At 45.6% G+C, this 21463-nt stretch overlaps 1 protein-coding gene across 1 annotated transcript in view; it reads left to right on the forward strand.

The window, feature by feature from the left end:
• The window catches only part of r3hcc1l (R3H domain and coiled-coil containing 1-like), a 208004-nt gene extending 192878 nt beyond the window's left edge, over positions 1-15126 (forward strand). The window contains exon 7 of the mRNA XM_055647095.1: positions 14424-15126. Coding sequence (XP_055503070.1) covers positions 14424-14476 — 53 coding nt within the window. The 3' untranslated portion in view covers positions 14477-15126. The remainder of the gene's footprint in view (positions 1-14423) is intronic.
• Positions 15127-21463: the final 6337 nt, after the last annotated feature.

A 21463-nucleotide genomic window follows, 5' to 3' on the forward strand; every position in this document is an offset into this window, starting at 1 on the left:
GCTATAACAACAATTAAAAGACCTTTGGACAGTTACATGGATAGGAAAGGTTTAGAGGGATATAGGTGAAACGCAGGCTAGTGGGACTAGCTTAGATGGGACATCTTAGTCGGCATGGACGAGTTGGGTCTGTTTTTGTGCTGTATGACTAGACTCTAAATACATGTACGTCTTGAGCCAGAGGGAAGAGTACTGCACAAAATAAAGTAATTATGTTATCCATATAGAATGAGGGGCTACTTTCAAAGAAATAATGTGATACTGCCCCAGTTTCTCACTGTGTCCTTTTCTGCTGGATGGTACAGCAAATGCCCATTTGGTTATGTTCAGATGAAAGCTTTTATTTCCTCCTGGATCCATAGGTTCGCTTGCCGTGGATGACTCCATGCTGCCCGATCTTTTATATAAAATAGCACGGGTAGACCACATAACCTTAATACCCACCTTAACCTGCTGCGCCAATCAGTCAGATCAAGACTAATATTATACAATTTTAACTCCCCCTCCGATTCCCACACCGACCCTTCCACCCTGTTGCACACCCATCTACCACAACCGTAGTCCCCCACCCCTCCACCCTCCTCTCCCATCCACAAGTCCCATATTTCCTCCCACAGCCCCCATCCTGAACCCATATCCCTCCCTCTGGCTTTACATTTCACTCCTCCTCTTCTCTCCTTATCAGACACTCTTTTGTCTCCTTTTCCCCTCTAGCATCACCCCACCTGTCTGCCAGTCAACCCCCCTGACCTGTATTCACCTATCACTTGACAGGCTGTGGCCCGCTCCCGCCTTTTAGACTTTTAAAGATGCAGCGCAGAAACAGGCCCTTCAGCCCACCGAGTCTGTGCCGACCAGCCATCATCCTGAACATGCTTTATTCTACGCACTAGGGACATGTACAATTTTTACAGAAGTCGATTAACCTACAAACCTGCACGTCTTTGGAGCATGGGAGGAAACCAGAGCGCCCAGAGCAAACCCACGCGTTCACAGGAAGAACATACAAACTCCGTACAGAGAGTTTCTCGGGTCTCGGGTCTCTGGCACTGAGGCAGCAACTCTCTCACTGCATCACTGTGCTGCCTCCCCTTTCCAACTTTCTCCCCCTCCTCCCCGCTCCATCAGTCTGAAGCACGGTCCCAACCTAAATCGTCACCCATCCGTCTTCTCCGGCAATGTTGCGTGACCTGCTGAGTTACTCCAGCTAACACTTTGCTAACTGTATCCATTTACCTTTTCAATCCCTAACTCACTTACCGTATGAAAATCTACCAATCTTGAATTTAGTTATCAACTCAGCAGTCACTGGCTTTAGGTGCAGTGAATTCCAAAGATTCATCTCCAGTTCCAAATGAAGGAATTTCTTATTTAATTTTAACTATGAGACTCTGTCTTGTGTCCTGGGTTGACTCATGGAGCCTGAAGTCTCCCGTGAATCAACTGTAAATTGCAGCCACTAGGTGAGGCTGTGCTGTAAGATTTACCTACAGAGAAAATATCTAGCCAATCCAGCACAGGCTTTGAAAAAAAATCAAATCAAAATTAATCTTTGGAACTTGTGAAGGTAATTTATTTTTAATACGTATTTATAACTGAATCAGAAAGGTATTTATCTATCTGACTGCCTCTCTGTAAAGTTAAATAAATCTTAATGTTGCTTAATGAAAAATTCATTGCGAGGAATTAGTTACTTTCACATAAAGGCTTGCTTCTTTATGTTAATATTTTATTTCTATTTCATATTTGTCACATTTTTGCTGCTGATGTGTTTTCTGTAGTATTCATAAAGCACAAAGGTACAGCTGGTGGAGCCGCTGCTTCACTGTGCAGGAGACCTGGGTTCAATCCTGACCTCGGGTGCTCTCTGTGTGTGGAGTTTGCATGTTCTTCCTGTGACCGTGTGGATTTCGGACAGGTGCTCCGGTTTCCTCCCATTTCCTAAAGACGGGTGGGTTTGGTGGATAATTTGCCCTCAGTAAAATCGCCCCTAGGGTGTAGGGAGTGGGCTAACATGGAACTAGTGTGATCCATAGAACGGGTGATCACACCAAAAGCCTCCTTGACCACCCTTTCTACCTGTGACACCACTTTCAAGGAACTATGTACCTGTGCTCCTGGATCCCTCTGCTCTTACAGCTCTTCCTAGAGCCCTGTGATTCACTGTGAAGGCCCTGCTCTGGTATGACTTCCCGTAATGCAACACCTGTACTAAACTCCATCAACCATTCCTCAGCCCACCTGGCCAACTGATCAAGACCCTGCTGCAATTTTTGATAACCATCTTCATTATCTACGATGCCACCTACTTTTGTGTCATCTGCATACTTACTAATCATGCTTGTACGTTCTCATCCAAATCATTGATATAAACCACAATCAGCAATGGGCCCAGCACTGGTCACAGGCCATCAGCCTGAAATACATCCTTCCACCATCACCCTCTGCTTCCTTTTATGAAGTCAATTCTCTATCCAGTTGCCGAGTTCTCCCGGAATCCCATGCAATCTAACCTTCCAGAGCATCCTACCATGCGGCGCTGGTGAGAATGGAGGGAAAAAAATGTTTCATGAGATTAATGTGGAATTGGAAGTTTATGGCTGGCATGGTGGGTTGAAGGGTCTTTTGCCATGCTGCCATTATTGGACATCCGGTGGCGCTGTCATGGTTGCCTCCGCTTAATCCGGTATCTTTTTTGTTTTTTGTTATGTTTGAAGTGCGTTTTTGGGGGGGGGGGGTTGTCTTTTATGTGGGGGGAAGAGGGTACGGTAAGGGGGACACCGTCCTTCAGTCGCTTCCTGGAGAGGATGCGACTATTGTTCGAGTCGCGACCTCGCCCCCACCCCCCCCAGCGGCCTAATTTGGCGCGGCCTTTCCTGCCCGGACCGACCCGAGCTCCAGCAGCGGCGGCGCAGCGCTGGATACATCGCGGGGAGGGCGATACCTTACCGGGGATCACCGTTTGGAGCTCCGGTGTGTTAGCCCTGCTGCACCAACATCGCGGAGCTGTGGTTCGCGGAGCTCCCAACGCGGGCGGCGCTGATCAACATCGTGGAGTCCTGCGACCCTTTGTCGGGTGTCGCCAGCATGGGTCCCCACCCAGCTCGGCCTGTGGACTTCGGGAGCCGTGGGCTCGAGTGGGAGGTGACTGATTTGGAGGTCCGGGCCACTGAGGATGTTCTCCATCGGGGTTCCATCATTCCCGGCGAGAGGGCCTGAGCATCGGGCCGCCCGTGGCGGCGACTGCGGGGTGCTCGGGAGGTCCCGGCCACGGGTGAACATTAGGCAAGATCGGCGGGGAGGCTGGCTGGACTATGGTACCTTCCTTAACTTTGGTGTCGCTGTGGGGTTGTGTTGTGTCGTGGACTTCTGTGTTTGTGCTTTATTTTATTTTTTATGACTGTAAGGAAAATCCATTTCGTTGTCCCTTATGAGACAATGACAATAAATTGAATCCAAATCCAAAATCTCTTTATCGAAGTCTCTTTCTCAATAAGAGAGAAGATTTGTGCGGTTGTTACTCGGACTTGTGGGACTGAACCAAAGGGAGAGATTGGGCAGGCTAGGACTTTATTCCGTTGAGTGCAGGAGGCTGAGAGGTGATCTTTTAGAGGTGTATAAAATCATGAGGGGAATAGATAGGAGTCTTTTACCCATGGTAATAGAATCAAAGCCAGAGGACATAGGTTTAAGATGAGTGGTGCAAGATTTAACATGAACTCTAGGGGCTACATTTTCACTCCGAGGCTGGTCAAAATATGGAATGAGCTGCAGGAGGAATTAGTTACGGTAGGTGCTCTAACAGCATTTAACAGACATTAAAAGTTATATGGATAGCAAATGTTTAGAGGGTTCTTGGCCAGGAATGGGCAAATGAGACTAGCTTAGATGGGGCATCTTGGTCGGCATAGGCGAGTTGAACAGAAGGGCGTGTTTGCGAGATGTATGAGTAACTCTCTCTACCTTTCTTCCCTCCTCTCTTTCGCCTCTACCACAAACCAGAGTGCATACACACGCAGAGCCAGTCAATCTTCAACCACTCAGCCATTTGATAAGGTCATGGCTGATCTAATTAGAACCTCAACTCTATTCGCATGGTAATATTTAATCCCTTCACCTATCAAAAAGCTACTGAACATTTTTGTTCAACATATTGAAGACCTTTTTTCCAGTGCCCTTTGAAAAAGGGGAGTTTCAAAAACACGAAAACTTCAAGAAACAAAACGCATCGTCTCTCGCTCTCATATGGACGACAACGTATTTTTAAACAGTGCTCCTAATTCCAGATTCTGCATATACTCTCCAGCCTCCCAAGACTATCGGAGTCTTGTAAACTTGCTTCCAACACTAAAATAAAACCAGAAAATACTGGAATCACTCCGGCCTCTTATTATTTCCAACAATTTCTGTTTTTTATTTTAGATCTCCAGCAACTGCAGATTTATTCCAACACATTAACATCCTTCCAATATACTCCAGATGTGGGCTCACATTACTAGCTTTAGGTTTAATAAAACTAAACTTAATTCTTGAGTGGCCAAGTCATCTGACCCCAATTGAGCATGCCTTTTATATGCTGAAGAGAAAACTGAAGGGGACTAGCCCCCAAAACAAGCATAGACTAAAGATGGCTGCAATACAGGCCTGGCAGAGCATCACCAGAGAAGGCACCCAGCAACTGGTGATGTTCATGAATTGCAGACTTCAAGCAGTCATTGCATGCAAAGGATATGCAACAAAATACTAAACATGACTACTTTCATTTACATGACATTGCTTTGTCCCAAATATTATGGTGCCCTGAAATGGGGGGACTGTGTATAAACACTGCTGTAATTTCTACATGGCGAAACCAAAATGTATAAAAATGGCATTTATTAAAATCTGACACTGTGCACTTTAACCACATGTGACTTTTTCAATTACAAATCTCAAATTTGTGAAGTACAGAGGGAAATAAATAAATGATGGGTCTTTGTCCCAAATATTATGGAGAGCACTGTAGGTAAAATCACATTTTACCACATTATACTTAATTTACTAGACTTCTCCCCGCTCACTTCCAAATTATTGAGTTGTCTTTTCCATAAATCTCTCCGTTGTTTCAAAAGCCTTTCCATGAAATTATGGTCAGAATAAATAAGTTCCTAAAAAACTTGCAACGTTTACAAATTGAGTCCAGTAACATCGGAGGAGGGAATGGACAGACAACATCTTGGGTCGGGACCCTTCTTCAGACTGATGGAGTAGGGGAGAAAAGTACAGCACCTTATATTCCTCTGAGGTAGCCGACAACCCAACGACATAGACATTGAATTGATTGATTGAATGATTGATACTTTATTGTCATGTGTACTTGGTATAGTAAAATTCTTGGTGTTGCATACAATACACAAGTATGCAAAGAGTTGACAAAGTTACAAAAGTATTCAATATAGTTCCTCTTCCTTATTCCCCCCCCCCCCTCCCCCCCCCCACCTCTTATGATCTTGGTGCCCCCCCTACACTGGATTTCTCTTTGTTCTCTCAGCGACCCAACCAACGGCAGGTCCTTCTTAGTTCTTGGTAGCCGCCCCACACCAAGTCCCTCTTTGTTCTCTGGGCTGCCTCCCACATCTATATCTATATTTATCACCAACAACCAACCGTACCTCAGCAACGATCTGCCATGGACTCTGGGCCATGAAAGTTCATATGTTCATAAGTCATATGAGCAGAAGTAGGCAATTCAGCCCATCGAGTTTACTCTGCCATTCAGTCATGCCTGATATATCTTTCCCTCTCAACCCCATTCTTCTGCCTTCTCCCCATATACCATGACACCCTTACTAATCAAGAGTCTCTCCTACTGTCTCTTCACGACTTGCTTTCCTATCATTGACAAATTTGGCCACATGCATTACCAACCTGACAAAAGGCCCTTTTACGCCTGCTCTCAGTTCCCTGTTGGTCAGACACATACACAAGTGTTTGTGGATTCTCCACTCAATGTAACTGACTAGCCCACTGTTCTTCCAGCATTTCATCTTTTTGGTGATCTTGCTGAATATGCTGAATATACTGCCAAAGTTCCAACCGGAGGCAATTAAGTTGGAAACCTTTAGGTCTCTCAGCAAAGTATGCTTTTGGTGTGTGTTATTTCTGGCCAAACATGTGCCTGGCCCAAAGATTTGCAATATGTTTACTTTTATTCATAGTTGCTAATCAATGACTAATGTTGATGACAAGCTTGTTCCATACCATCTAGGAGAGGGAGCTGGATCGATTTTTCAGTGATGGAACACAAATCAACAAGATTTCCCAACTCCATAGCTCCGTGAAAGTGGCAACACAAGTAGATGGAGTGGTAACGAAGGCACAGGGTATGCTTGCCTTCATAGGTTGGGGCATTGAGTATAAGAGTCAGGAAGTCATGACGCAGCTTTATAAGGCTTTGGTTAGGCTGCATGTGGTGTATTGCTTGCAGTTCTGGTCATTCCATTGGTAGAAGGATGTGGGGGCTTTGGAGATGGTGCAAAGGCGGTTTACCTGAATGATTCCTAGAATTGGGGACATTGAGCAGGTTGGACGGACTTGAATTGTTTTCTCTGGAACAAGGGAAGTAGAGGGTAAACCTGATAAATTATGAGAGGCATAGGTAAGGTAGACAGTCAGAACCTTTTTCCCAGGATGGAAATGTCCAAAACTAGAGGGCATAACTTTCAGATGAGAGGGGTACAGTTTAAAAGTGATTTACAAGGCAAGTGTTTTGGGTGGTGGGTGTCTGGAATGTGCAGCTGGAGGTGGTAGTGGAAGCTGATATAATAGTGGCAGTTAAGAGACGGTTGCTGAAAGACCTGTTACTGCGCTGTACTGTTTTATGTTCTATATTAATAAAATGACGGTGCAGTTACAGTCTGAGGACGGTGCAGACTGAAGCAAAGTGAAACGTTGAGTTGTCTTTTCCATAAATCTCTCCACTGTTTTGTCCTCATATTCTCTTCAAAATCCTTTCCATGAAATTATGGGCAGATTAAATAAGTTCTTAAAAAAAACATTACTTGAATTCAGACGATGGTGAAGGCCAAGTCAGTGGATGTTTTTAAAACGGAGATTGACAGATTCTTGATTAGTAAGGGTGTCTGGGGTTATAGAAACACAGAAACATAGAAATTAGGTGCAGGAGTAGGCCATTCGGCCCTTCGAGCCTGCACCGCCATTCAATATGATCATGGCTGATCATCCAACTCAGTATCCCGTACCTGCCTTCTCTCCATACCCTCTGATCCCCTTAGCCACAAGGGCCACATCTAACTCCCTCTTAAATATAGCAATGAACTGGCCTCAACTACCCTCTGTGGCAGAGAGTTCCAGAGATTCACCACTCTCTGGGGAGAAGGCAGGAGAATGCGGTTGAGAGAGAAAGATAGATCAGCCACGATTGAAAGGCAGAGTAGACGATAGACCAAATGGTCTAAATCTTAGAGCTCATGGACATAAACTCTTTCTCTAGAATCTCCTGCCTTTTAAATCTCAACCTTGGCATTGAGTTAATTGCAACGGGTTGATTTTTTGATCCAGTTCCCTCGTGTTCCTTTCAAAGTTACATTGCACGTACCCCTTAATCCAAATTAGACTATCTGGTCGTGATCCATTTCCTACTTTGCAACAGCGATGAGCCTTCAGAAACAGTTAATTGGTGGTAAAGCATGCTAATTTGTGGAATGAAATGAGAGTTAATGGCATCGTGGAGGAATGTGAATCCCATTTGAACATTGATGCAGTGTGACATTTGACGGGTACCAGCTGCTCGAAGATTAGATGCGCAACTTTATGCTTTCAAGTCAATTGCCATGCATTCTCGAAATAGTCTCAAAATTGCATAAGAAAGGAATTACGGGACTGGAGTAATATTTCACGACCATCTGACGAACAGGGAAATGTTCTTTGGTCTTCCATTCCTTGCCGATTCCCAATTGCCTTTGACAAAATGGTGCTGAGCTAGTTGAAGCATGAAAGGTGTAGCAATGGTGTTTCAGCTTCCTTGAATTAGAGGACATAGTTTTAAGGTCAGAGGGGTAAAGTTTAAGGGAGTTGTGCGGGGCAAGTTTTTCTGTACAGCGGGTGGTGGGTACCTGGAACGCGCTGCCAAGGGTGGTGATGGAGGCGGAGATGATAATGGCATTTAAGAGAATTCTGGATAGGCACATGGATATGGAAGGAGATGGATTATGTACAGATTAGCTAAGAGGTAGTTGGCATTATGTTCAGCACAAACATTATGAGCCAAAGGGCCTGTTCTTGTGTTAGAAGGAACAGCAGGTTTCTGGTTTACATGGAAGATAGACACAAAAAGCTGGAGTAACTCAGCGGGACAAGCAGGATTTCTGGAGAGTGAAGGGGGTCTCGACCCAAAACGTCACCCATTCCTTCTCTTCAGTGATGCTGTCTGTCCCGCTGGGTTACTCCAGCTTTTTCAGATTCAGATTCAATTTTAATTGTCATTGTCAGTGTACAGTACAGAGACAACGAAATGCATGTTTTTTGGGCCTGTTCTTGTGCAGTCCTGTTCTACATCCTACATTGCAAAAGAAAGGAATTACAAAATTGGAGTACTATTTAATGCCCATTGGAAGAACAGGGAAATAGACAATAGCCAATAGTTGGTCCTTTGTTCTCCATCTCTTGCCCATCCAAATTGTCTTTGATGGTGGTGAGGACATAGCTTTAAGGTGAGAGGGGCAAAGTTTAAAGGAGATGTGCGGGGCAAGTTTTTTTTCCCACATAGAATGGAACGCACTGCCAGGGGTGGAGGTGGGGGCAAATACGATAGTGATGTTTAAGATGCTGTTGGATTGGCACATGGATATGCAGGAAATGGAGGGATACGGACACATGCAGGCATATCTGTACACCTTTTTACTAGAATGTTGCCTGGGTTTCAGCAACTAAGTTACAGAGAAAGGTTGAACAAGTTAGGGCTTTATTCTTTGGAGTGCAGAAGGTTAAGGGGGGACTTGATAGAGGTTTTTTAAATGATGAGAGGGATAGACAGAGTTGACATGGAAAAGCTTTTCCCACTGAGAGTAGGGAAGATTCAAACAAGGGGACATGACTTGAGAATTAAGGGACTGAAGTTTAGGGGTAACATGAGGGGGAGCTTCTTTACTCAGAGAGTGGTAGCTGTGTGGAATGAGCTTCCAGTGAAGGTGGTGGAGGCAGGTTCGTTTTTATCATTTAAAAATAAATTGGATAGTTATATGGATGGGAAGGGAATGGAGGGTTATGGTCTGAGCGCAGGTATATGGGACTAGGGGAGATTACGTGTTCGGCACGGACTAGAAGGGTCGAGATGGCCTGTTTCCGTGCTGTAATTGTTATATGGTTATATGGTTACACTGTGGGCAGCTCGATTGTAATCATGTGTAGTCTTTCCACTCACAGGTGAGCCCGCAACAAAAGCCTTTCACTGTACCTGGGGTCAACATGACAATAAATTAAACTAAACACATTGTTTATGACGAGAGCAAATTACTCAATTGTATATTTTCAATGACATGTTTTCCTTTATTTTTCCTACGCTGAGATAATGTATTTCCTGGGTTTGCAATTTTTCTTTCAACCTTGGTTTATCGCGCAGAGCAGAGCAGAGCCTGTTCCATGTCAGTGCATGAATCACACACAATCCAACTTTTCATTTGCCAATTTGAATAAAGCACAAGAACCTTTGATTGGAATCCAGGGCACTGAATTGTGTTTTTATTACAAAACTTCAGGGATATTTTGGGATCAGTTCCCTAGTCCATTGGGAGCAGCAATAAGCCATTCCTGAAGAAGGTTCCTGACCCGAAACGTTGTCTATTCATGTGGAGAATAGCAAGCAAATAAAGTTGTTCACTGAGTAACGTTATCTGAGGAAGGGTTTCGGCCCGAAACGTTGCCTATTTCCTTCGCTCCATAGATGCTGCTGCACCTGCTGAGTTTCTCCAGCACTTTTTTGTCTACCTAAAGTTTAAATAAACCAGACTTTAAATAAAGCGTACAGCATAGAAACCACCGCATAGGACTACCGAGTCCGCGTTGACATGTAAACACTAGTAATATCCTGCACACTAGGGACAATTTGCAGAAGCCAATTAACCTACAAATCTAGGAAAACATCACCTTATTTTTTTCTCCAGAGATGCTGCCTGACCCACTAAATTACTCTGGCACTTTTTGTCTATCTGTGGTATAAACCAGCATCTGCAGTTCTTTGTTTCTACATAACCGACAAACCTGCATTCTTTGCAGTGCGGGAGGAAACCAAAACGCCCATTGAAATCCCATGTGGTCACAGGGAGAACATACAAACTCCGTATAGACAGTACCTTTAGTTAGGATTGAACCCCCCGGGTCTCTGGCACTGTAAAGCAGCAACTCTACCTCTGCTCCACCTAGCCGCCCAATACATGTGACAATAATAACCCAATACCAATACAAACCAATTACCAATATGAAGGACATCTTTGGTAGCAAAATGAGCAGCAGATGGGGTGGAGATGGCTCGTTCACAGAGGCAGAGGCAGGCACTCATGATGATAGTGTAAGGTTACCAAGTCCCTCATGTCATCTCACCTTCTATGGGATTGATAGGAAAATAAGTAATTGAAAATATGCAATTCTCGGAATATATAATGTGTTTAGTTTAGTCTATTGTCATGTTGACCCCAGGACCCAGCGAGACAACTTTACAATCCAGAGGGTGGTGAGTGTAGGGATTGACCTGCCAGAGGAAGAAGTATATGGAAGGAGCTGCCAGAGGAGGTAGTTGAGGCAGGTACTATAGCCACATATCAAAGATATTTGGATAGGTAAATGGATAGGAAATGTTTAGAGGGAAATGGGCCAAACATGAGCAGATGGGACTAGCGAGTTCAACCAAAGGGCCTGTTTCCATGGTGTATGATTCTAAATCATACTAAACATGCAGAAGCATTTTCAAAGCAGATACAATTACAACTTTTAAAACATGAACATACGACATGGAATACCCTACGGCCCTATGGCCTAACATGCCCATGGCAACTAAGATGCTCCATCTACACTAGTTCACCTGCTGTGTTTGGCCCATATCCCTCTAAACCGTTCCTATCCATGTACCGAGCCAAGGGGGTGGGGTGGCTGGATAGGTTGGACTGGGCTGAGTTGAGTTATTTGACAACTATCCCTACTGGGCAGATTGGCTGCAGTCCTGACCGTGTTGGCAGAGCTTCTAAGCCCGCGGGATCCTTCACATGAATATCACTGTGTTTGTGATGGCTGATCTTATCTGAGCCAGCTGGCTTGCATTCAGAGTATGCGCCTGGCCACAAAACCGGCATGTTTGACTGGGAGGGGAAAGACTCGAACACCTGCCCTCAGTCTGCTGTTGACTGCCCAGCTCAGAGAGTCTTGATATTTGCAGAGTGAAATCATGCAGGAAATATTCAGTGGTTCCATGAAACATTCTGGACCAGACCATTCCTTGAGTCCTGAACTTGCTTGTTTATCCCTGACCTTATATCCTTTCCTATCATGAGATTCAGTGGCCTGTTCTAATATTCATTGCACGTATCAGTAGCAGCACATTGCCCTGTTCTCACAGAAGCACTGGCGCTTTCCCAACGAGACACAAGGAAATGCAGATGCCGGAATCCTGAGCAAAACACCAAGTGCTGGAGGAAGAGGTGGCACAGTGGCACGGCGTGTAGAGCCACTGCCTCACAGCGCCAGAGTCCCAGGTTCGATGCTGACCATGGGTGCTGTCTGTGCAAAGTTTGTACATTCTCCCTGTGACCACGTGGGTGCCCCGGTTTCCTCCCACACCCCAAAGACGTGCAGGTTTGTGGGGTAATTGGCTTCTGTAAATTGGCCCTATTGTGCAGGATAGAACTAGTGTGAACAAGTGATCACTGGTTGGTGTGGGTCGAAGGGCCTGTTTCCACGCTGCATCTTAAAAATACTAAAACTATTACTTGATCTGATTCTATAGCATTCAAAGCAAAGCTTTTCACTGTACCTCGACTCATGGGACAACGATAAACTAATCCCTTAACCCTCCTGGTCCAGTGCCAACTGCAACTTTAAACTTTGGGATTCCTTCTCTGAATGTGTCTCCATCCCAAAGCATATCCCTTTAACCAAATCTTTGGTCACCTACCCTAATATTTCTTCCTGATGACTCCCTATGGTTATTTTACAATGCTGAAGCTGCCTAGATATAAATGGAAGTGGGTAGGAAGGAACTACAGATGCTGGTTTGCACCAAAAATGGACGCAAAATGTGCAGTTCCTTCCTACACATTTTGTCTTCGCCACTGCAAAATCTCCTCGAGGTTGTGAATCTTTTCTCCCCTGACTCTCGGTCTGAAGAAGGGACTCGACCCGAAACGTTACCTATTCCTTTTCCCCAGAGATGCTGCCTGACCCGCTGCGTTACTCCAGAACTGTTGTGTCGATAAATTGAAGTGTTGGCGTCACATAATTGTCTCAGGAAGAGAAGGCCAATCATTATTTAAAAAGTCAGAACCGTCAGGTGTAAAAGATCCACGCAATAGTGGGATGATGATTCTGAAGCTGCAGAATGGGCTGCAGGTAGTCTCTCTTGTTCACCTCAGCATATATGGTGTGGAATACGAATCAGTCAAACACAAAAGAGATTAAAAAGAATATTTACTGACTGATGGAACAACACTGCATTCCCCTTGAAGTCGCAAAGAACTCAGCGGGTCAGGCTCCATCTGTGGAGGGAATGGACAGGTGATGTTTCAAGACGGGACCCTTCGCCATTCCGTCCACAGATGCTGCCTGACCTGCTGAGTTATTCCTTATGTGTCCATGCTTCTTCATCAGTCTGAGGAAGGGTCCTGTCCCAAAATGTCATCTGTCCGTTCCCTTCACAGATAGTGTTTATAGAATCATACAGGGTTGAAAAGGCCCTTCGGCCCGATTTGCCCATGCCGACCAACACGTCCCATCTACACTAGTCCCAACTGCCTGCTTTTGGCCCATATCCTTATAAACCTATCCCATCCATGTACCTGTCTAAATGTTTCTTATACATTGCGACAGTCCCTGTAAATGTTGCCTTCAGATGCTCCCTGACCCGCTGAGTTCCTCCATCACTTTGTGCTTTGCATATTCAGTTTCATATGCTTCCTTTTCATAGGTTGACCTTTTCATCTTTTCCATCTTTCTCAATATCTTCTTTCCAGTGCTTATTCCAATGGCTTTTTCTGATGGAGTCACGTGTGCTGTCAAAGCCCATCCCTCGCTGCATCTCTCCCCAACATCAAGGGCCTATCTGTTCAGCTTTTATCTCTAATCCAGCACTTAAGCACCACCTATCCCAAGAGAGCTTTCACAATCTTGACCTACGAGTAATTTGCCTGGGGTTTTATTGATTGTGACAGAGAGATGCCATCACTTTGTAGAGAATATCCAGAACCACTGACATGAACTTGCTGTGTGCATGCACCGTATTCAGTTACCATCTACAGTAAACCCTCGCAATAATGGACCTTTATATAGTGGGTACAAAATGTTGGAGTAACTCAGCGAGACAGGGAGCATCTCTGGAGAGGAGGAATGGGTGACGTTTCGGGTCGAAGTTGCAATGGGTAACATTTCAGTCTGAAGAAGAGTCTCCACCCGAAACGTCACCCATTTCTCCTGTCCCTCTGATTTTGTGTCTACCGATTTAAACCAGCAACTGCAGTTCTTTCCCACACTCTAAATAGCAGATTTTGGGTTATAGCGGACCGGGTCCCCCATTGCATCCCATCAACCCCCACCTCCAGCACTACACCCAACGAGCTGGCACCTTAGATATGGCGAACACACCTATCCATGTTCCCCAGAGATGCTGCATAATCTACTGAGTTACTCCAATACACCGTGCCCTTTCCCTGCCATTCCATTGGCGACATTTCAGGTCGGGACCCTTCTTCAAACTGAAAATTGGTCTCCCCAACCCGAAACATCATCTGTCTATTCCCTCCACAGACGCTGACTGACCCACTGAGTTCCTCCAGCATTTGTGTTTTACACAAGAATCCAAACTCTGCGCCTCCACATCTCTGTCCGATGCAGGGTCCAAAATGTCAAGAATCCGTTCAGTTCAGGTTAATGTTTTCTTGCCGAGGTACAGTGAAAAGCCTTTGTTGCATGCTATCCAGTCAGCAGAAAGACACTACTGCCCTTCTGTCTCCACAGATGCTGCCTGGCCAACAGATTTTTGCTCCACATTCTCAGCCCCTGCAGACTCCGCCGAGGCCAGCCTTCAGGAAGGGTTGGGCTAAATGCTTGGAATGGAGAGGAGCAGGGAGAGAGCTGGGGCCTCCCTCTCAAAGAGAACGGGGGCTGACCGACTGCACGGTTCAGTGTCACGCGAGTGAAATCCATTTCCTTCTCTCCCCTTGCAGAGCAGAAGCTACTGGCCGCACAGCAAGTGGAGGCGGCCTGGGAAGGCAAATAGCCCGGAAACACGAGGAGACCCCCACCAAAGGCCAGCCGCAGACACAGGTGGGGAGCCTGTTCCACCAGATGAAAACAAACCCCTCGGCATACCTTTGGCTGCGGGTTAAAGTGCCGGATGGGATGGAAACTGTGCGCGGCACACCTCGATTTGTACGCACAGACCCGTCCAGGGAACTCTCTGCAAGTTGTATACCAAATGTGTTCACAATGCAATATCAGTCGCTGAACTGCTGGGTGATAAAGATCCACTTTAATCCAAAGCTATTATTTTCCCCGTAATTTATGCAGTGGCAACTGCGGGTGTTTAAAAGTTGGATTCCAGCTAACTGCAGGCTTCATTTGTTTCCTGAGTACCCGAAACAGTAATTACACAGAACACAGATTTTTAAATCAATTAACTGGAATTATTTAAGGAGCGGTTTTTTGGAAGCTTGGATCACACAGTCTGTTTCTGGATGGAAGCGACAACTGCCTACTCGCAATAATCCTGCAACACTTGCACTGTTTCGCTGCCTTACTGCCTCTGTGGTGTGTTGACAAGGGGATGCGTGTGTACGTCGGTGCTCCGAATATTTCCTCCGTTTCTTTTCACCCAACCTGAGATACTCCAGCACTTTGCGTTTTTTTTTAAGTAAACCAGTATCTGCAGTTCCCTGTGTCTAAATCTTCTTCGATGTGTGTGGGTGCTTGCGGGCGTGTGTGTGTGTATTTACGTGTTTTACCCAGGCTCGACCCTGACCAAAGTGCTGTCTGTACGTTCTCCACAAATTTGTACGCTCTCCCTGTGACCGCGTGGGTTTTCTCCGGGTGCTCCGGTTTCCTCCCACATTACAGGTTTGTAAGGTCATCATAAGTGATAGGAGCAGAATTAGGCCCATTTAATCATGGCTGATCTATCTCTCCCTCCTAATCCTACTCTCCTGCCTTCTCCCCTAAACCCCTGACACCCCTACTAATCAAAAGTTGATTTATCTCTGCCTTAAAAATATCCATTGATGGCCTCCACAGTCTTCTGCGGCAAAGAATTGCGCAGATTCACCACCATTGATTTGCGAATTAAAGGACAAAGGTTTAGGGATAACATGAGGGGGAACTTCTTTACTCAGAGAGTGGTAGCTGCTTGGAATGAGCTTCCAGTGGAAGTGGTGGAGGCAGGTTCTAATTTATCATTTAAAAATAAATTGGATAGGTATATGGACGGGAAAGGAATGGAGGGCTATGGTCTGAGTGCAGGTGGATGGGACTAGGTTAGAATAAGTGTTCGGCATGGACTAGAAGGGCCGAGATGGCCTGTTTCCGTGCTGTAATTGTTATATGGTTATCTGGCTGAAGAAATTCCTCCTCATCTCCTTCCTAAAAGAACGCCCTTTAATTCTGAGGCTATCCCACTAGACTCTCCCATTAGTGGAAATGTCCTCTCCACATCCACTCTATCCAAGCCTTGTAGGTTTGTAGGTTAATTGTCTTCTGTAAATTGTAAATTGTCCCTAGTGTACAGGATAGTGCTAGCGTACGGGGTGATCGCTGGTCGGCATGGACTCGGCAGGCCAAAGGGCCTGTTTCCACGCTATATCTCTAAAATCTAAAGTCTTTGACCAGAAATGTAACCACTCTCTGCATTTCCAGCATTTTCTGTTTTTTTCCCAGATTTTCCAGCATCTGCAGTTTTCCTTTGGTTTTCTGTCAGATGTGATTTTGTGCGGAAGGTGATTACCGTCGAGTATTCCCAGTGCCACCATTCTTCAGCAGGCTTTCATTGGTAGTCTAAGGTTTCAGTTAAAAGCACAAGGCCAGTTTGTCTAGTTGCCTGTGGCCCAAAATATGTCTAGAAAATCTGTCTTTGGAATCATCGCTGCAAAATATCATTCCAATCCACGGGATGATGTTTTATTTCAGTGTTCGAGGTGATGGAAGAAGTGAAGTGGCTCAGCTACTGTTGGCAATTACAGCAGCTCATTCCTTGGTTATAGAGCAGTGATTTGCACTTGACCCCTTGTGCTGTCATCGCATATTCCAACGAACGCTCCAGATCTGCCTATTTGTTAATGGCATGTTTACTTTAAGCTCATTAGTAGCCGAGTTAAAATGTCATCACATCGTCATTGTACAGGAATGAGATATGGGCTCCCTGTCATTTTCTGTCTCTCCGTCTCGCAATAACTTCCTGAAAATATCAAGTGATATAAAAATACTGAGCAGTGAAAGGAGGAAGGTGAAGGGATTTGATTTTTTTGGAATGCTCGCAACTCAATCAAGGCCTGGAACTTGTGGTTAATGCCTAGAATTGCAACAGCACGTAATGGGAATGTAAGTGAATATCAGGGGAAGTCAAGCTTTTTCCGACTGGTTTCACCTGCGTTTCTCCACTCTCGTTGCTCTGGGCTGCACTGTGCACCCAGGTTGTTTCGTTCTGTTGAAGGTAAACCCTTATGCATTGAAATAACTGGGAACAGATCCCGCTGGTTATAATACGTTGAACTTCTCACCCACGCACTCAAAGCCACTTTCTTGTACTGTGACTGAATAAGTCCAGTTTAAGTTGGAAATTTTTTGAACAGAAGCATTTTTCTTCTGCGATTCATTGAAAGTTACCACAAACTGAGGACCTAGGGTCTGTGTCTAGACACATCCAATCATTTTCAGTCGGGAATGTGAGTGGAAAGAGAGATGCCGTGTGTGTTTTTAGTCTTTACGGAATGCCAGTCAAGCCCTTAAACTCAATGCAGTCACTGGTCTGCAAGATAAAATTTACAGCTGCAGATTGCAGAAGTCTGGGTTGCTCGGTAGCATCAGAATACAAGTCAAAGCAAACATGCCCTTTCCGAATGCCGCCTATCTCCAGTCTCCCTTGCCCCGCTCACGTCTATTTGATCTGGCTTCAATCGGCCCGCGTGGCAACTAGAATTCCAATCTCTTCATCAAAGATCTGTCTGACTTTCATTTACATCTATCTTTGTTTCCTTTTACATGAGAGAGACAATTTGCCGCGCTGCATAATTTGGCCAGATTTGCAATATTTGTTTAAAATAAATGGAACATTTAAACGTGATACTAATTTATTAGGCTCTGAAGCAAATGATATTGCAAATGACATTGCCACCGACAGCTTTGATGGAACACCAGCCAGGAGCTCAAAATCTGGACAAATGTTTGAGGGGTGTGTGTGAATGTGTTTTTTTTTTAATTTTTTAAATGAAAAGGCTGTAAACTTTTTGCCCTTAGAAGGAAAGACAGCTGTTGAAACAGTAAATAAAGCGATGCTTTTCAATTTGTTGTAACTTGAGTTCCCAGAACAAGTTCAGTGAGAAGGTTCTTCCCGCTATCCTGCGTCTGCTCAGCTGTTCACCCCGAACAGGGGCTTCTCTCAGGCGTCTGCCCGAAATCTCCACACGGTGAGGGAGAAGTTAACAGACTGTGCCCTGGGTGTCAAAGTTTACAAAGATCTCCAAAGGAAGCTTCATCACACCATGACCTGTGGCTGGAGGTGAGAGGTCAGTAAAACTGCTGACCCTTGCTACCAGGCCATTGTTACCTGGTGTGCTCGATGTGATGCTGGATTTTATAGGGGTTTTAATCTGAGATGGGCTGCGCTACAGTAAGGGTCATTAACTTTGCAAATCTTACATTTTTTAATAAAATAACGTTTCTCTAAACCACATGCATTCCAGCTTATGCTCTTGTGTAAATAATGCTCTTCAAACGTAATTCCTTCCACCTTTAAGTGGGCGGCATTGTGGCGCAGCTGGTAGAGCCCCCACAGCACCAGAGACCCGAGTTCGATCCTGACCTCGGATGCTGTCTGTGTGGAGTTTATACATTCAACCGCTTGCGATTACTTTGGAGTATTGCGCGCAGTTCTGGGGAGAACTTACAGGAAGAATATGGAGGCTTTGGAGAGGGTGCAGAGGAGGTTTACCAGAATGATAGACACAAAAAAGCTGGAGTACTTCAGCGGGACAGGCAGCATCTCTGCCAGAATGATATCTGGATTAGAGTGCATTCGCTACAGGGAGAGGTTGGACAGACTTGGATTGTTTTCTCTGGACTGCCGGAAGATGCAGGAAAACCTGATAGAAGTATCGAAAGTTATGAGAGGCATAGACTACTAGACACCTGCCGGGCATTTTGGTTAAGCCGCATTTGGAGTATTATGTGTCGTTCATGGTCCCCCTGCGCCTGAGTTCGTTTGTGGCCGTCCTTGATTGGTCCTGGACTTTTCTCGTCTCCAGCGCTTCACCCCCCACCCCTCCTCCGCCCCCTACTTTCATCCTGAAGAAGGATCCCCACCCGAAATGTCACCCATCCTTTTTCCTCCAGAGATGCTGCCTGACCCGCTGAGTTACTCCAGCGCTTTGTGTCTATATTCGGCTATTTTCTTTGACTGGATAGCACACAAATACTTTTCACTGTAACATGGTACATACAGCAAAAATAAACTATATTAAAAACTTTACTGACACATCACCCATGCCATATCACACACATAAATAGATAATAATCAATAATACAATACATGAATAATGGTGATACCAGGTAACCATAATAGTGCAAAACCAAAGTCCAATGTGCAACCATAGACACAGTCCATACAAGATCATAGTGTCTGAGGTATTGATTGTTGGTGTACAGTGTTCAAGAGCTTGATTCATTTGATCCCATAAGACTACTTCCAGTAGAGCAGAGACGTTCTTCCCAGTGCTCTGGTCAATATTCTTACGTCAATCAATATCACTCTAAACAGATTAACTGGTCAATATCACATTGAGAGAGCTCGATCGTCCACTAATTGGAGGCTACAACTTCAGAAACATTTAATTGACTGTAAAGAGCTCTGGGATGCCCTGAGATTGTGAAAGGCAGGATGGAAGTGCAAGCAGCTCATATGTTGGTGCCCCACCAATCCTCATGATGAGGGGGTGTAGATTGTAGTCACTCTTGGGCTTCCCCTCATGGAAGCATCTCACTGAGATCAGCCAGGCAAAGACAGGTGTGACAGCGCCCCCTCCCTTGGAGGTCACTCTGACCCCTGTAACTGGCTGACAATCCCCAGCATCATTGGCTGGCCACTCAGCCTGCTCTCTAAAACCATGGCTTCCGACCAAGAGAGAGACAGACAGACAGACAGGCAGGGAAAAGTAGATGGTAAGAGAGAAGAAGCGGAAGAAAAAGTGGAAGGAAGAGAAGAGAAGAGAAGAGAAGAGGAGTAAGGGCGTCAGGAGTTACGGGGCAAAGGCAAGAGAATGGAGTTGAGAGGGAATGGTAGACCAGCCATGACTGAATGGCAGATCAGGCTTGATGGGCCAAATGGCCCAATTCTGCTCCTATAACTTATGACCTTATGAAGAAGAATAAGAAGCCAACGAGGAAAGAAGATAAAGTAGGCTACCTCCCATCTAGATGTTCCCCTGTTGCAGGTGTGAGGAAGACTGAGCCACTGGGACAGGATTGAGCACCAGTGTCACCGTGTGGTCAAGACTGGACTGCCGTGAAAAGAAGCACTAGACAGCCAGCGTCTCTACCCGAGGCTAAGACTTAGTGCCCGGGGCAAGCCAGAACCTATTAATGCCCACAGACAATGAGGGGCTGCATGGCATACATACACACACGAGTACATGCGCACACACACACACACACACACACACACGCACACATACACACACAGCCTGAAGCTGAGCTGCTAGCAAGCCACCTATACCTTCAGTACCCCTCTCGAAGCAAGGACGAACCACAGGAAGAAGCATGAGATCTCCACACCTCCTCCTTCGAAGACCAGGACCAAAGATCTCATAGTGGAGCCGCCATAAGATCTTTGACCAGGACTAGGCTGCTGGGATAGGCCCATGATCACCAGCATCATCGTACATGCGCTCTGACAGTGAGGGACGGCGCCCGCACGTGGTCCTGGACTTTGAGTTGAGGCACTTGGCACAGTGATAGAGTTGCTGCCTTAAAATGGCAGAGACCCATTCTCGATCCAGACTACGGGTACTGTATGGAGCTGGTACGTTCTCTCTGTGACCGCGTGGGTTTCCTCCAGGTACTCCAGTTTCCTCCCAATTTCCAAAGACATACAGGTTTGTAGGTTAATTGGCTCTGGTAAACATTGTAAATTGTCCCCTGTGTGTAGGACTGTGCTGGTGTACGGGGATCGCTGGTCGGCACGGACTCATTGGGCCGAAGGGCCTGTTTCCACACTGAATCTCTAAAGTCTCAAAGGTACATGGATAGGAAAGGTTTAGAGGGATATGGACCAATGCAGGCAAATGGGACTAGTGTAGATGGGGCATCTTGGTCTGCATGGACGTGTTGGGCTGAAGGGCCTGTATCTGTGTTGTATGACTATGACTACAAGGAATATCGGAAGCAGGGTGCAGGAGCCTCAGCACTCTGCAGTGCTCTGGCCAAGACAATCGGATCTTTGTTAGTAAGTAATCACTGACCTAGAAAAACAACTGCAAATCTGCTCCGCACCTCCTTAACAAGCCTGCTGGGAGCCCCTTGCAACGTCGAGATCCGTCAACACCTTATATTGCATACTATGTCCAAACCGCCACTTCTTCCTCTCTCTAGACTTTTAAAATAAATATTTATCGGGATGTGAATGTCGTAGATAAGTCTGTTGTAATAGAATCTGTGCTTGGTGTTGTAAAGCCACACACTTGCTCCCTGTTCCATCTTTACTACCTGCAGATGTAACATTTTAAGGTGAGAGGAGAAAGATTTGATAGGAAACAAAGGGGCAACTTTTCCCCACAGAGGGTGGTGGGCACATGGAACAAGCTGCCAGAGGAAGTAGTTGAGGAAGGTACTGCAACAACACTTCAAAGACACTTGGACTGGCATGTGGAAAGGAAAGGTTTAGAGGGATATGGTCGAAACTCAGGCAGGTGGGAATCTTGGTTGGCTTGGGTAAGGGCCCGTCTCCGTTCTGTATGACACTCTGGCTCTATCTGGGACAACATGGACAAGTTAGGCCGAAGGGCCT

Source organism: Leucoraja erinacea, chromosome 15 (genome assembly GCF_028641065.1).
Source record: "Leucoraja erinacea ecotype New England chromosome 15, Leri_hhj_1, whole genome shotgun sequence".
In the NCBI taxonomy this organism is placed as follows: domain Eukaryota; kingdom Metazoa; phylum Chordata; class Chondrichthyes; order Rajiformes; family Rajidae; genus Leucoraja; species Leucoraja erinaceus.